Source organism: Dromiciops gliroides, chromosome 6 (assembly GCF_019393635.1).
Source record: "Dromiciops gliroides isolate mDroGli1 chromosome 6, mDroGli1.pri, whole genome shotgun sequence".
In the NCBI taxonomy this organism is placed as follows: domain Eukaryota; kingdom Metazoa; phylum Chordata; class Mammalia; order Microbiotheria; family Microbiotheriidae; genus Dromiciops; species Dromiciops gliroides.
Window position 1 is genome coordinate 189,022,678 of NC_057866.1, and position 17,507 is coordinate 189,040,184.

The 17,507-nt window shown below is 35.8% G+C and overlaps 1 protein-coding gene across 4 annotated transcripts in view; it reads left to right on the forward strand.

The window, feature by feature from the left end:
- Window positions 1-17,507, forward strand: part of CLCN3 (chloride voltage-gated channel 3) — a 97,535-nt gene that overhangs the window by 62,860 nt on the left and 17,168 nt on the right. For all 4 annotated transcript variants that reach the window (XM_043970403.1, XM_043970405.1, XM_043970404.1 and 1 more), the window contains 7 exons: window positions 1,733-1,890; window positions 4,450-4,549; window positions 6,875-7,062; window positions 8,151-8,273; window positions 9,096-9,302; window positions 13,058-13,138; window positions 14,178-14,723. In XM_043970403.1, coding sequence (XP_043826338.1) covers window positions 1,733-1,890; window positions 4,450-4,549; window positions 6,875-7,062; window positions 8,151-8,273; window positions 9,096-9,302; window positions 13,058-13,138; window positions 14,178-14,723 — 1,403 coding nt within the window. The remainder of the gene's footprint in view (window positions 1-1,732; window positions 1,891-4,449; window positions 4,550-6,874; window positions 7,063-8,150; window positions 8,274-9,095; window positions 9,303-13,057; window positions 13,139-14,177; window positions 14,724-17,507) is intronic.

The following is a 17,507-nucleotide window of genomic DNA, read 5'->3' on the forward strand; positions in this document are numbered from 1 at the left end:
GACAGTGATGTCCTTCAGAACATGTCTAGAGGAAAAAGGGAGGGTTAGCAATGGTTCTTTGGAATGGGTCAGGAAAAATATGGAATAGGTCAGGAAAAAGTACATTTATATATCTATCTATATCTATATGCATATGTATATATATTCTATATACTATATAGAAATGCTGATGATTGATGTGGGTTTATTTTGTATCCTGCAACTTTGATCAAGTTGAATAAGTAATGATTATTTTCATTGTGGGGTTGGTTTTTATCTCCCTGGATTTCAAGGATGCCTCCATTGTCCATCTTTATAAAGGAAGGGAATATTGATTGTCTTGTGGGGGGGAAGGGTTTCTCTCTTAGTCATTGCTGGCAAGATTTTCGCCAGGGTTCTCCATAATAGGCTGATGCTTCACTTGGAAATACGGTGAGTCAGTGTGGCTTAAGAAAGGGCTGAGGAATGGTCAATACAATGTTTGCTGCCTGACAACTCCAGGAGAAATGTCAGGAATAGAATGGAGGCCTGTACACAAAGTACTTTGATGTGACCAAGTCTTTTGATACTATCACTTGTGAGGGCCTGTGGAAGAACATTGCAAATGTTGGTTGCCCAGAGAAGTTCATCAGGATTGTACATCAATTTCATGATGGCATGAAAAGGATTCTAGGTTCTGGATAATGGATGATGCTCTCATGCTTTCCCAGTTTGCAATGGAGTGAAGCTGGGCTATGTGCTTGTTCCCATGCTTTTTAGCATGATCTTTTCAGCAATGTTGCCAACAAGGGTGAAAACAGCATCAAGATCAGCTACCACACTGATAGTAATTTTTTAACTTGGAAAGGTTACAAGTCAAGAATAAAGTGGAAGCAGAGTTAGTGTGTAATTTTTTGTTTGTAGGTGATTGTGCTCTCGGTGCAGCCTCTGAGGCTGGGATGCAACAGAATGCACTTGTGCTAATTTTGACTTGACAATGAACACAAAGAAAACAGATTCAGTCAGCACCGTGCCATCTATATGTGAAATCATCAGTTACAGCAAATGGAGAAATTTTGAATGGTGTGGATAAGTTCACATATCTTGGCAGTATACTTTCCAGGTCTGCACACATAGATGATGAAGTTGATGCAGGCATTACCAAAGCTAGCTCAGTGTTTGGGAGACTCTGAAGGAAAGTGTGGTAGTAACCATATGCTTAGGTATGAGGCTCCCTACCATACTGAAGGTCTGTAGAGCCATTGTTCTTACCTTCTTGTATACCTATGAAGCCTGAACAGTCTACCAGTACCATGTCAAGAAACTGAGTTACTTCCATTTGAATTATCTTGGGAAGATTCTGAAGATCACCTGGCAAGATAAGGTAGCAGATACTAAGGTCCTTTCTTGAGCTGATCGTAGTTCTGATCAGTATTTTAATACTAGAAGTGGAAAAGTTGAAATAATATCAACTAACCAGAGAGTCAGCATGGTATAGTGGAGAGGGAACCGGTGGTATTAGGAACATCTGGATTCAACTCTCTGACACACATTAATCTTAGGCAAGTCCCTTATCCTGTTAGTGCCCCAGGTAGCTAGGAGTGTAAGTTGCAAAGGAGGTGATTATCTGCATTAGTTAGGAAGTTCTCTATGCCAATCCCCTCAAAAAACAAAATCAAGCCCCATCTTGAAACTTCTATGAGTAAACTTATAAGCAGATTTTATGTGTAGTTATTATCTTACACAAAACAATTATTTTTCTTTTTCTCCCTAGGAACACATTATACAATGACAAATGGAGGCAGCATTAACAGTTCAACACACTTATTGGATCTTCTGGATGAACCCATTCCGGGTGTTGGTACATATGATGACTTCCACACTATTGATTGGGTTAGAGAAAAATGTAAAGACAGAGAAAGGCACAGGCGGGTATGTGAAATCATTTATAATAATGTAAAGCTTTATTAAAATATGCTTAAGATGAGCTTAATTTGAATATTTAATGTCATACTTTTAGCCATTGACCTCGGCAGCTATATTTTAGCAACTTGTAACTTTCCTTTTTCTTTCTAACATAACAAAATTTATTCATGTTCTGCTGCTATAACATCATTTTTGGACAAGTTTTTCCAAACAAAATGAAATTTAGATCTCCTTTCTAACATAGCTTTACATAATACAAAATTCTGTTAAGGCACCAACAATGTTATAAAGCATAAAATCAATTTATCAATAAAGGAAGATAGTTATTTCTTTTGGGGGGGGGGAAATGTAATATTGCTATTTTTGTCGTCCTTTATAGATTTGTGACATCTTTTATGTAGATACTCTGCCATGAGTTTGCAGGTCAAACCCCTGCTATTCTTTTGTCATTCTTTGATTCTGAAGTCCATTGGGGTGGAATGGGGTATTCTCTCCACCTGTTACTTCTTGTTTTTTATTACTTCATGTTAAGATATCTTTTATGTTATTTCTCGTGGGCTGTTGGTAATTTGCGGCAGCTAACTTGCCCTTTAGGTTACTTGTAAGCCACGTGTAATATATGTATAAAATATTTGCTTATATTTGGAATAGTAGTGTTATTTATAGAGTTGATTTGCTACATTGGTTCATATTGGCCTTTGAAACACCAGGAAATGGGCATAATCAGAAAGAGAAGTATCTACTTAAAACAGGGTTCTGAAATCAAATGTAACAAGAAAAAGGCACATCAGTATTAATTTATATCTTGAGGGCCTTAGGTAAACACTGTGGTATAAAGTGCGCACTTATAGATTCAGCTTAAGCATATGGTTACTAGGGAATGTGGTTGTAGAAAGAAAGAGTACTCCTTGCAACTTTAGGGTGAAAATAATTTCTTTTTTCAAAAGATAATCAAGTATGGGTTAGATTTCTTGTAACACTGTGATAGATGTTGCATAAAGACAGCAATTTGAATAAAGTCTGTGAGTAATGTGATATCTAATTAAACTACAGTTTTCTTTTACTAATTGTACATTAGGGAAAAATAAATGGCTTATCTTGAATTCTCAGTAGTATTTGATGTAATGATTAGCAATAATAAAATAATAATACATAGTGATTTAAGATTTACAAAATGCTTTACAAGCATTATCTCATTTTATCTTCACAACTCTCGGAAGTAAATGCTGTTATCACCATTTTGCAGAAGAGGAAACTGAGGCAGACAGGTTAAGTGACTTGCCCAGAGTCACAACGGCCTATATTTGAACTTAGGTCTTCCTGACTTCAGGTCTGGTACTTTATGAGAGCATTAAAGAGGGCTAATAAAATCCAGCCATGTAAACATTATCACAGTGAAATCATTTGAGGCCAGATTTCACTGATATACTTTTGGCTTTTATTGGCTTCAATTTTCTGGTCACACAACTCTAGTAGAACAAAAGAAGACTGGGTTAATTTCTAGGTATAACACTACAAATGTCAGTGGTGTTGGTATTCCGTTAGGAGGAAAAGGCATGCTTCTTCCTGTTAAAGTAGGATGCAACATAGACTGGAACTTTAGCTTGAAGCTTCTTTCACCCCACTCCAAAAGGATGTAGAGTTTACCTTCCTCCCATCATAGAAAACTCACCATTATGTTGAAATATAAACAGAAGGGTTGCTTGATCCTTTTCCAGCTATTGTTACTGTCCCCATATTCCCACTAGTAGTTTAACAGTTAGTTTAAGTTTAAATTTTATTAGCCATTGAGAGCTGGGTGATCTTATGTTTTTATGACTTTTCCATGAAGGTATCTACATACCTTGTTGCTCTAAACTGTACTGTTATATTTGTGTTACTTCCAGAACCAGTCAATGCCATCCTCTCCTCCCAAATTAGAAGAGACAGATATAAAAACACACATATATGCAGAACAATCTTTGGTCCTTCCCAGCTCTAAAGTTTTACTCATTAGCTGCAGAAGTAAAGATATGAATAATTTTATCATGTGGGTTGTTTCCAAAAATATCCCTTTGATATACTAACAACCAATGAGGACAATAGCTGTCACTTAAATGATTAGATTGAGAACAAAAATGTTAACACAGGATTTCATTTCAATGACCCTGCATATACAGAAGTTGATGTACTACTAACTTAACAAACATTTATCAGGTGTCAGCTTTGTGCAGGGCGCTGTGCTAGGGACAAGGACTATATTCTTGCCATCTAAAAGCATGTATTGTACTGAAATAGTTATGTTAGCCTTTCATACTTGAAGATAATGTTATCGGTTAATGTTTTGTATGTGTGTGATGTGTCTGAAAAGATTGAGTGTATGACCATTCTACATGATTCTGTGTGTGTGTGGGGGGTATTCTAGTTTGCAAAGTGACACTCGGTGGGCTAGATTTATGTTCTTCCCATTTGCTTTGTTCAGAGGGAACTGTACCATTTCTTATGGATGAAAAATGAACTGTCACATTTTTATTTTGATTTCTGCTCACAGTTTGAAAAATGAAGTTTAAACATTTTTAATTTCAGATCAACAGCAAAAAGAAAGAATCAGCATGGGAAATGACAAAAAGTTTGTATGATGCTTGGTCAGGATGGCTAGTAGTAACACTAACAGGATTGGCATCAGGTAAAAATAATTTTAAAAAGGCTTTTCTACATTTTGGAAATAGAAATCTTTTCCTGATATTTTCATGGACTAGTAAATTGTAAAAGCATTTCTTGGGGGCAGCTAGGTGGCGCAGTGGATAAAGCACCGGCCCTGGATTCAGGAGTACCTGAGTTCAAATCCGGCCTCAGACACTTGACACTTAGTAGCTGTGTGACCCTGGGCAAGTCACTTAACCCCCATTGCCCCGCAAAAAAAGAAAAAAAAAACAACCAAAAAAAAAAAGCATTTCTTGCCTTTAAATCCTTTCTTTTCACTGAAACTATAAGGAACACAACTATTGATCATTTATTATTGTAAAGGCAGTAATTATCACAAAAGGAAAGACTGCCATATTCACATTCTAAAAAGATATTTAATATATGTGTTATAATTACACAAGAATATTCAGTGATACTAATGCAAAAGTCAATATTTAAATTACAGGAATTTTTATTTTAAAAATCATGGTTTCTCTTTTCTTTAGTGTATAAAATTCAAATGTCACCTCTTTTCTCTTTGGATCTCCCAATAAGACTTAAGAATAATGATTACATTTTATATATTTCAAGCTTATATATTTATGCTTTAATAATTAATGGATTATTCATTGATGTGGAAGATTGTTTTAGTGGTATAGATTACAGTCCATATATCCCATTCTTTAAGAGACTTAGAAATACTTCACAGGGGAATCCACCCAACAATATTGGGGACTTAATTTGTTTCTTGATGTTACATAGATACCAGTGCCCTCAGTCTTCTCCCATTCTACTTTCACAGTGATAGTATCTGAGTGGCAGGAAAAGGATCAGATGGTGTTAAGAATCAAATAGTTTTTAGGTGGTTTAAAACATTAACTTAGTTGTTAGTATTCTAAATGTTAAATCCCTAGTGGCCAGAGACAACATTATAGACAGAACTGAATTTTATCAGTGTTGACAATCTCACTATGAAGCACAATATTTAAGGAAATTGAATCTAAATGGAAGGATTTTCACAGGTTTTCTCCTGAGGGCCAAATAAAGGAATTGGCAAAGTTGATATTATTTTGTGTCCAAAGACAACAAGAGGGGCAGTTACATGGCTCAGTGGATAAAGCACCAGCCCTGGATTCAGAAGTACCTGAGTTCAAATCTGGTATCAGACACTTAACACTTACTAGCTGTGTGACCCTGGGCAAGTAAGTCATTTAACCCCAATTGCCCTGCAAAAAAACAAAACCAAAAAAACCAAAGACAACAAGAAACATTATTTCCTTAAACTCTTGGTATACTTGGTCATTTTGCCCTGGCCATGATAAACAAAAGGAAATCTTCACCATGAAGATGGTTATTGCTTATGTGCTAGCATCTTTTTCAAGTAATGAATTCTGGAGGATGGTGAAAAATATTGGAAATATATGTCAAGATCTGGAAACAAAAGAGAACAGAGACTTATAGCTAATAGGCTACTAAGAAGTCTGATGCTGTAATATCATGAACATTTTCTTGAGGAATAATTGGAAAACAATATGGCATTCATTTGTGGCAGATTCAACCCAGTCTACTTAAATAATTTAGTAGTGTAGAAAATCAGGATTAGAGAAAGCTTTCCAGATGCATTGTTAACATTACCTGCTTTGAAACAGTTGCCACAGTAAGGAGGCCAAAAAGGCTAAACAAAGACAAAAGATAATATATCTTTTATGGATGGGGAAGTTACAGGAAGTTGGAAATTCCTATCTCAATATCTCATAATGCTAGAACTCGGGAGCCTTGTGCATTCAAGGCCTGATACATCAGTAGGGGGTGATGTGAAAAAGTATTTATTTATTAAAACACATCTGTAAACAGGAGTGGATAATTTCAGTCAAGAAATAGAATTTATCATGAAGTTATAAATATATGACAATGGTAGCTCTGTGTTAGAAATTTGAATGGGGGGGGGCTATGTAATTGAGAACTGAGAGAGAAAGATGGTTGCTTGAATTTTGAAGTTCAAAAATCATCCCGTCTCCAGCAAAATTCTGTGACAAAGTTAAAATCATAGTTGGCAGAATAATTTTTGTTTAACAAGTACACATGGAAATCTGAACATATTCCATTTAAAGCTTTTCAAACCTATTTAGTAATTGAGCATAAAGATGCCTACATATGAAAGACGACTAAACATTTGAGATATAAAATATTAAGCATTCAGTCATTAAATCCAATTCAGAATAAAAACAAACAAAATAATAAGTACAAGCAAAACTGCTCATAGTGCTCTGCAAATAGGTGTTGAATAAACATTTGTTGAATGAATCAATACTCTTTTGACTAACAGGGGCATTGGCTGGATTAATAGACATTGCTGCTGACTGGATGACTGACCTAAAAGAGGGAATTTGCCTCAGTGCATTGTGGTACAACCATGAACAGTGTTGTTGGGGATCAAATGAAACAACGTTTGAAGAGAGAGACAAATGTCCACAGTGGAAAACATGGGCAGAATTAATCATTGGTCAAGCAGAGGTAAGTCTTATTCTGTCTCAGGAAGAAATAACAATTGAAGGAAACCATGAGAATACTTACAAGATAAATTGTGAAGTTGCGGTTTTAATTATTTCTAGTACAATGTCATTAAATTTGCTGAAAACAGTTTAAGGAGAGACTAAATCAACCGGAAAAGTGGTTAGAATAATTAAACTTTCCTCTAAGAGATACTCAGGAGATTGGGGGGGGGGTCACTCATTCCTATGATTAAAAGATTACATACTTGACTACTTATATTAGATAATGAAGAACAAAGTAACCAGTTAAAACACTGTATATGTAAACATAGATAGGTATCTATGTGTTTAAATAGGCTTTTGTTATGTATATGTATTGAAACTAAGAATAAAACAATAGTATGGCCATCATCACAATTATTGCTGTAGAACAGCAGGTCCTTACTTGGCCTAACTGAATGGATTTGTACTTAAGCTAGGAGTTATAATTAACTGTAGTAATACTATATTTTACATATATAATGAACTATAGCAGAATATTAAATAGTTACCTTGTTTCTAACTGGTTTCTGTTAGAGAGAGAGAGAGAGAGAGTGTGTGTGTGTGTGTGTGTGTGTGTGTGTGTGTGTGTGCGCGCGCGCGCACGCGCGTGCACGTGCTTGCACTCAAATGTGTGTTAGAGTGCAGAGCACCTGTCTTTGTAATAGTGGAAAGAAAGGAAATGTAACAGAAATAGACTCAGGTGTCTTGGTATGTGGATATATATTCCTTTTTAAAATTTTTTTTAGTGAGGCAATTGGGGTTAAGTGACTTGCCCAGGGTCACACAGCTAGTAAGTGTTAAGTGTCTGAGGCTGGACTTGAACTCAGGTACTCCTGACTCCAGGGCTGGTGCTCTATCCACTGTGCCACCTAGCTGCCTGATATATATTCCTTTTGAAAATTACTTTCAAATTAGACTTCATATAGAACTTCTAGTATGGTCAAAATATACTAGGGTCATTTCCCAAATCCAGTAAGTTTTTCTTATGCTGCAAACATTTGCTTTTGTGTTAGTGGGTACATTACAATTTAAAATTCACTAAATACTGAATTGTTTGGATTTTTTTAGGGTCCAGGCTCTTACATAATGAACTACATAATGTACATTTTCTGGGCTCTGAGTTTTGCTTTTCTAGCTGTTTCCCTGGTGAAGGTATTTGCTCCATATGCCTGTGGCTCTGGAATTCCAGAGGTAAGATATGAAAAATTTAACAGCATTAAAAATTTAGTACTGTTAGAATTGCTATCTTCTTGCCTTTTAGAAAGTGAAAATTAAGTCTGTTTTCTTAGAAAATGATTTACTAAATATAAGATAAGCATATTATAAACACCATTGGTTTAGCAGTGATAGAGCAATAACTCCTTGTTATAATCCAGAATTATTTGAGGCAACAGGCAATTTTTTGAAAACAAGAAACTTAATTTTGCTTAGCCATGTAAAATAACATGGATTCCTTCTTTTAATTTAACCAGTATTTCGATCAAGAAATAAAAAACTTTGTTCATGATATGCTTGTAGATACTATTTACAAATTTGGACTTTAAAACTAGAATTTAATAAAAGTGCGTCAGCCGCAAACACTTCTGCCACTTTTTATCAGTATTGTTGTAAGGGTGTTATATTTTTGCATGCATTTACAACTAAACTGTGTATAAATGTTTTAATTTTCTAAGGGGAATGAAACCTTCAACTTAACTCTTGACAAAATTTCAGAAATATCTTAAGTGTAATTTATCGATATAAGATATATCTGAATTAGCATTTTCCTAGTTTTACAAAATGTAATATTCCTGACATTGAGGGTACTGTCACTTAACTATAGATGTTTATATTCATTATTTGCAGAATCATCTCAAAATAGTTGCCAACTTGGTAAGGAATTAGAATATGGTGTAATTTATATAACATAATAAAGATACTGGAATATCAGATATAGTCTGAAAAACTTAACATAGTTTGTTTATAAGTAAAGCAAAAAAGTTTCTGAAATAAAATTGACTTTTTTTCTTATAGATTAAAACAATTTTGAGTGGATTCATCATTAGAGGTTACTTGGGAAAATGGACTTTAATGATTAAAACCATTACATTAGTGCTGGCGGTAGCATCAGGTTTGAGTTTAGGGAAAGAAGGTCCTCTGGTTCATGTTGCCTGTTGCTGTGGAAACATTTTTTCCTACCTCTTTCCAAAGTACAGCACAAATGAAGCTAAGAAAAGGGAGGTAAGTGTTTTACTTAATAATTTGGTAGAAAATTATTTTTTATTTCAAAGTTAGATTTTGATAAAAGTTTTTCCTGGGTGGAAAAAAGATCAAAGATTGCTTTTTATAGCAAATAAGCCAATAAGACAGGATTGTAGATTGTGTGTGGGGGCAATAAAGTATAAGAAGATTGGAAAGGTAAGCAGGGGCCAGGTTGTGAAGATCTTTCAGAGCCTAATAAAAGTCTTCATATTTTATTTTGGCGATAACGGGGAATTTGATCCTGGAGTTTACTGAGTAGGTGGAAGTGATATCATCAGACAAATGCTATGGGAAACTCACTCTGATGGCTATGTGGAGGAGGGATAATTTAGAAAACTATTGAAATAGTTTATCAGCAAGATGTGATGAGGTCCTGACCTAGGATGGTGGCAGTATGTGTGGAGAGAAGAGAAGGGGACGTATATGAGAGATATTTTCAAGATAGATGTTGTAAAGATAGAAACAAGATCGGCGACTGATTAGATGTATTGAATACACATGTGGAATCGATAAAGAGACCGAGGTTATGAACTTGAGTGACTATGGAAGGATGACTCTTGACAATAATAGAAGAGGGGAGGCTATGGGGAGAAAGAATGAGTTCTGTTTTGGTCATGTTGAGATTAAGATGTCCATAGGACATCATTTTCAAAATGTCCAATAAGGAATTGGTGATGCCGAACTGGAAATACTGGGGTGGATATATAGATTTGGGAATCATCTGCATAATTGAAGTCTTGAGGACTGATGAGATCGCCAAGTGAGACAGTGTGGAGAAAAAAGAGAACAGGAATCAGGACTGAGCCTTCAGGAATGCATAGTGGGTGTGACATGGATGAAATCTGAGCAAAGGAGACTGAGAAGGAACAATCAGAAAGGTAGGAAGAGAATCAAGAGAGAACAGTGTCACAAAAACCTAGTAAGAGGAGAGTGTTTTGGAGAAGGGAATTAACAATGTCAAATGTTGCAAAGAGGTCAGTAAGAATGGGGACTAAAAATAGAAATCTTTGATAACTTTGGAGAGAGCAGATTTAGTTGAATGTTGATTATCTCAAATTTATCTTGTATTTATCTTGTTTGTAAATAATTGTTTCTCTTCCCCACCCCCTTTTTTGTATTCCTAGAACTTTGCACAGTGCCTGGCACATACATAGTAGGTGCTTAATAAATGTCTATTGACTTGAAAGTAAGGTCAGAAGACAGATTCTAGAGGGTTGATACCTCCTGAGACTTTTGTCACATTTCAGCCTCAAAATCTAGATAGTTCCTAGACTTTCCTGTTAGTCTGTTATAGAGATGATCTAGACCCAAACCTGGATCTCTTACATCTTTGGAAGAACTCCTTGGACTAAGAATTCCTTCCACCCTAGCTCCATCGTTTAAAATTAAAGCCTGAGAGTTTGTCCGACAGAGGTTCCTCTTGTTTTTTATGGTCTGCTAAGAAGGATCCTTGTTGACTACTAGAACCATCCTTGGCAAAAAAGCAAAAACCTATTGCTAGTTATTATAAGGTGTCTAGAATCCTTTTGTAAAAGTGTTGGAACACATAGAAATATCCTCTCCCCCCCCCCCTTTTTTTTGGCAGGGCAATGAGGGTTAAGTGACTTGCCCAGGGTCACACAGTTATTAAGTGTCAAGTGTCTGAGGTCGGTTTTAAATTTGGGTCCTCTGGAATCCAGGGCTGGTGCTTTATCCACTGTGCCACCTAGCTTCCCCCACCCCCCATTTTTTCCTTTTTTCAATTGGCAGTGCATTCTTTTGATTAGAACTCTAATTTTTGCCTGATTGCCTTCAGCTTTTAAAAGCATGTTCATATTTAATTTCATTTTATTCTGACACCTCTGCCTATATTCTTATCTGTCTGACAAATGAAGAAAGATTTAACACGCAGAAAGATTAAACAAATTTTGTTTCCTTGCTTGTAAGTGGCAGAATCAGTAATAGAACTTAGACCCTCTCACTTCCAATCTTTTGTACTTCCCATTATACATAGAATCTCAGAATTGAATAGGACTTGAGCTTGTGCCTCATTACAACCATCTATTTTTGGCTTTTAAAGCACTTCAGGTCTGACTGCAGCCCACCCTTCCAGCCAGGCAAGTGGGCCGGCCTTCTTGGTGTTTTAAGTATCCTCCCATCCTAGTGCTTTTGACTATGCTATATATACCTCAGGCCTGGAAAATAGGTTTTTAAGTTTATTTTTTAAAAAATGATTCCATGACCAGAGACCCTAAAAGGGAACAAAGATCAAAAGAGATAATATACATGATTAATGTGACACTGTAAATGGGAAGAACAATAACTGTCCAAATCAAAATTATAGTGACCAGGTTTGGACCCAAAGAAAAGACTGCTACTCTTTCCCTTCCTTGCAGCAGTGGATAGCCAATGGGGCAATATAATGTTAGACAGACAGACAGACAGACAGACAGACACACACACCCTTGATTTTTGTGCTAATGTTCTAGACTTGTAGTTTTCATGGAAAGGTCTTTAATGGCTTTTGCTACCAGTGTATCTTTTGAACCACTATCTTACCTGTAAGGTCATAAGTTATCATGGTGTGCATTCACTGAATGCAAGTATGCAAGTATTTATTAAGCATCTATTCTTTGCCCTGGGATTGTGCCACTTACTAATGATAGATGGCAAGACAAAAATGAAACCATCCTTCTCTGCCTTCAAGGAGCTCAAATTCTATCTAGTTTATATGCAGATTAGTTGTAATGTTTTCCCAAGTATAAGAAGCAAGGTAAATTTTCAGTGAAAAGAAATTATGTAGTGAGGTTCCCTAAGAACCAAATACAAGTGATTTGTTTACTTTTTATCCTCTACTTGTATACATTATTAAGAATTTTCCTCCATTTCCTGGAGTTTTATTTATCCCCAAAGTGTAACATAGCAGATAGAGAAGCTGGCCTCAAAATTAGGAAGACCTGGTTTCACCTGACATATACTGTCTCCGTAACTGAGGGGGAAGTTGCTTTAACTTGTCAGTACTCCAAGGAATTCTTTAAGACCCCTTAAGTTTCATAGAGAATGTTTATTGGCATTGATAGTAGGAGTTTCCTCACTTGGGAGTTCTTTCTGCCAGTGAAATCACAGGTCTTGTCCCCATCCCAACCCCTAATTTGGGCTACTGTTAATGATACTTCAGTCTCAGGTTCTCCGGGAAGTCAGTTATGTAGCCCAGTATGCTTAATTTTGGATTCAGGGCTCCCACTCTAGTTGGCACACATTTCAAATGGTAGATGATAAGGGGATGAGGAGTACAGTATCCACACTCTCCAGATGTTTGGGAATACTTGTCTTATTTATTAGGGTTAGACCAAAAAATACTATTTCAACAAAGGAACCTTTGGAGATCAAGATGACAACATTCAGGGCAGCTAGGTGGCGCAGTGGATAAAACACCGGCCCTGGAGTCAGGAGGACCTGAGTTCAAATCCGACCTCAGACACTTGGCACTTACTGGCTGTGTGACCCTGGGCAAGTCACTTAACCCTCATTGCCCCGAAGAACCCCCCCCCCCCCAAACAAAAAAAAGATGACAAAATTCATGAAGATTCTCCTTAAAGTTTCATTAGAAATAGAAAAAAAGAGCACAGATGGAAGTGAATGGACCATTCCTCCCTGTTCACAATGTGTACTATATCAGAAAAAAATACTGACTCTTCTTTATGTTTGGATTTGTAATAAAGCCTGAGATTAAAGTTTGGTGGCATTTTTTCTAGGTACTATCAGCTGCCTCAGCAGCAGGAGTATCTGTAGCTTTTGGTGCCCCAATTGGTGGAGTCCTTTTTAGTCTGGAGGAGGTATGTAAAGCTATTATGGTAAACTGCCCAAAGTTATGATTATAAATATACCCTTTTGACAGATTTTAAATACATTTTCTTTAGCTTTTGGAAAGAACAAAATGTTGATATGTCACTTTTACTATTCATAGTTAACATTTCAGGAAATGTTTCATATATTATTCCTTTTGAGTTATTTAAATTTTAGCTTGTGTATTTTTATTTTGGTTTTGAAAATTTTAATTTTCTTTAATTTATGTTAAAAACTTATCTCTGAATTTTTCTTGTAATTTAAAAAAATGCTATCGATGATTTTGACATTTTTGTCAGTAAAACAGTTTTAGCCTTTTCATAGTAGTACTACCTTTCTGTTTCCTGTACAGGTGTGGGTAGAAAAACATTTTTTCTTTAATATGTTTTTTTAAACTCATTTTTGCATTTTAGCGACTACATGGTGTTTCCTAAATTCTACTCTTTGAAATGTTGATTTGTTGTTCCAAGCAGTGTGATAAGGGTTCCATAAGAAAATTCTAATGCTAGTAACATCTTTCCCTTTGAAAGGGTAAATATGAGCTTATAGCTATGTTAAAATCATGTTTATTCTATTTTGTTCCAGGGGTATTCTATCCCCAGTTCTCTGGGTCAGTATTTAAATTCTGGTATCTTTATATATTTCAAGTCCAAAGGCTAAAATTGGTTTGGGAAACACTGATCTTAGAGGATACAATTACCTTTAAAAATCCTTGTGAAAATGTGTTTTGTAGTTCAAAGAATTAAGAGTGATGGTACTTTTTATTCTAGAGTACTTGAAACAACTTGTCAGGAAAAGAATTCCAGAACAAATACTTTGAATTAAAAATTACTAAGTATTTATGGTAGATTTCAATGTATCTTGCTCTATCTTGTATGTTCAGGGAGCAATAATTTTAAAGGCATTGTATGAATATTAACCTTAGTAGAATAAATATCTACACAATATAAGCTCTTTGTAACTATTTAACAGTATAAGGAACATTTGATTAAATGAATAACCAGTAATTCTTCATTTGTTTCTTTGCAGGTTAGTTATTATTTTCCCTTGAAAACTTTATGGAGGTCCTTTTTTGCTGCTTTAGTGGCTGCCTTTGTTTTGAGATCCATCAATCCTTTTGGAAATAGCCGCCTGGTCCTTTTTTATGTGGAATATCACACTCCATGGTACCTTTTTGAACTATTTCCTTTCATTCTCCTAGGGGTTTTTGGAGGCCTCTGGGGAGCATTTTTCATTCGGGCAAATATTGCCTGGTGCCGTCGGCGCAAATCCACAAAATTTGGGAAATATCCTGTTTTAGAAGTCATCATAGTTGCAGCTATTACAGCTGTGATAGCCTTTCCAAACCCATATACAAGGCTCAATACCAGTGAACTGATTAAAGAGCTTTTTACAGACTGTGGGCCTCTGGAATCCTCTTCTCTCTGTGACTACAGAAATGATATGAATGCCAGTAAAATTGTGGATGATATTCCTGACCGTCCAGCAGGCACTGGGGTATATTCAGCCATATGGCAACTCTGCTTAGCACTCATATTTAAAATCATAATGACTGTCTTCACCTTTGGTATCAAGGTAAATATTAACATTATTTGATATTTAAGCAAGTTTGCTATATTGAAGTATTTTCCAGGATGTAAACTAAAATAATGGATTTTTCAGTTTTTAGAAAGCATACAAATTAACATTTTGAACCCTTTTTGCAAATTTGCTTTTGAAAGTATAATACCTAGGATTTGTTTTATTAATAGGATTTGAGAGCTCACTTATACTGTAGACAGTTTACTTTTGAGTCATTAGGTGGCATGTATGACTTGGGATGTTATTATTATGCTTAATGTATGGTTTATGGTAGGAAGCAAATATCAAATATATTTTCTACCAAAAAAGGTAGTCCTCATATATGACTGTTTGAAATTTTTATAGATGCATAGATAAAACTGCAGATTTTTGGTCTTGTTAACATTTTTTTGTCTTCGATGAGTTTGCCAAGTCACAGATATCTTGCTTTGAAATTATACTATTATTTGTGGTGGCGTTCAGTAAGGAAATCAGATCATTAGTACTACTGAAGTGTAACTCTTGTTTTCTATTTCACACCATAACCATCTTCTGTTGAACCTCAAGAGTAGATTTAGTTGTTACTTCTCCCACTTGGCTTTATTGGAAAGTTAATTGAAAAGATTCTGTTTTGAGATTTTATAGTCTTATGCCTATGCTTAGAAGATAAGGTAGTAATAAAGGAGGAGAGAAAAAATGCTGTTGTGAGTCTTCTTGCTCTGTAGAGACAACAAATGGCCTATAAACCCCAACCGCTCCCTATTAGTTAAACCAAAGAAGTTGTCACTCGTCAGTCTGTTGTTGAAGTCTGATTGTGAAGGAATAATGAAAGATGGCTACAGAAAAATAGAGATTATGAAAACACTACATAATCATTTTTAATTGTCACGAAATATTAAATTGTAGGCATATTCTTAGTAAAATTTGTTTTGGTTGGCATTATCAATTGATTCCAGTGGTTTTCTTGTGCTAAGGTTAGATTCACTGAAAGTTTGACTTGAAAGACTTGAGCCTTAGCTTTTTTTTTCCCTCCATTATTTAAGGAGGATATTTGGGATTTAATTACTCTGTTTGGATATTCATTTTAGTAACTCTGGTATATAAATTAACCCTGAAGGATCATCACATTCTTTGCTTTGTGGTCTCCTTCATAGCAGGATCAGTTTAAAGCCATTACTTTTAGACAGCTTTGAATTTTAAATGATTCTTTCCCTCACTGTCTGCTACTGCTGTTTTTCTTCATTAAATTTAGCTAATGCTAAACACTACTTTTTTTTGGGGGGGGGTAAGGCAATTGGGGTTAAGTAACTTGCCCAGGGTCACACAGCTAGTAAGTGTTAAGTGTCTGAGGCCGGATTTGAACTCAGGTCCTCCTGACTCCAGGGCCGGTGCTCTATCTACTGTGCCACCTAGCTGCCCCACTGCTGTTTTAAGTATTTAAAAAAAAATTAATGTTAGAGTATTTAGTGTAAAAATCTATTTTTTAAAAAAATGTAGCACTTAGAACTGGACATTATATTCCAGGTGTGGTCTGATCTGAGCTCAACATAGTAGGAATGTGACACCCTCCACCTCAACACAGTGGCTTTCCTATAACATAGCCAAAGATTGCATTAATTTCATCATAATCATATCTGACATTTATACCTTGCTTCATGCTTTAAACAGTGCTTTGAGTATATTATTTTACTTTCTTCTCATGACAGCCTGGGGAAGTAGAGAGAGTAGCTATTCTCCTTCCTTTTTTACCACTGAAGAAACTTGAGACAGAGAGAGGTAAAAGTCTTGTCCATGGTCACACAGGTGGTAAGTGACAGAGGAGGATTCAAATATGTATTTTCTGACTCCAGGTCTGATCTTTTCTCCATTACAGCTCAACCCTGCCAAACCACACTTGGCATATATTACTAGCTGTTCTAGCAATTCGTAATGCTTTAGGTTTGATTTTTTTCTTTTTTAGCTGATGTGGATAGAATTATTTCTTCCCTTCTATCATGGTAAAAAGGGATATATTGAATAGCCATATAACAAAGAAGATCTATTATTCAGTATCAGAGAAGGTGGAGCTTTGAATCGACTATGAAATATTCTTAGACTGAGTGAAATAAAAGAGACCATTGAAATGATGACGCCGAATAAAGGATAATACTTGTGCTGTAACTGTCCTGTCCCAGAGGAGAAAGGATATACATTATATTTTTAATCTATATGATGTTGGATTGAATGCTCTCTAAGGCCCCTTCACCTTTAAATCCCATCATCATAGGATGTTGTGCTATTTGACAAAGAAAAATAATAGCACAGCAGCATAGTGTAGTGAAGTGTAGTTGCCCTCAAAGTCAGAAAGAACGTGTTTAACAGATGCCATTGACACATCCTGGCCGCATGGCTCTGGGCAGATCACCTTCCCTCTCTGGGACCTGGGCCTTATTGACATTGCAGAGCAGGTCCCATTTGGCCATGGGAAAGGGGATTACTCACCAGGAGCTCCCCATCCCAACTATATGTCTGGTTAAAACAAAACAAAACAAAAAAATAAGATGGTAACCTCGCAGAACTGTGTTATATGTGTTCATAAAGTGTGAGGGAAACAAACCATGTTGTAAGACTCAAGTTCATAGAATAGATTTCAGGTCTGTCACTGGAATAACGAGCTAATGGAACATAGCTAAAGCAAGATTGGAGAAGACTATCAGCTTCTCAAAGGAAGGGATACTTTCACATTGTTTTTGTGAAAAAAAAAATCAAGGGTCTTGTACAGAGCAGTGCTTAATCAATGCTGCTTGAATTGGTATTTTA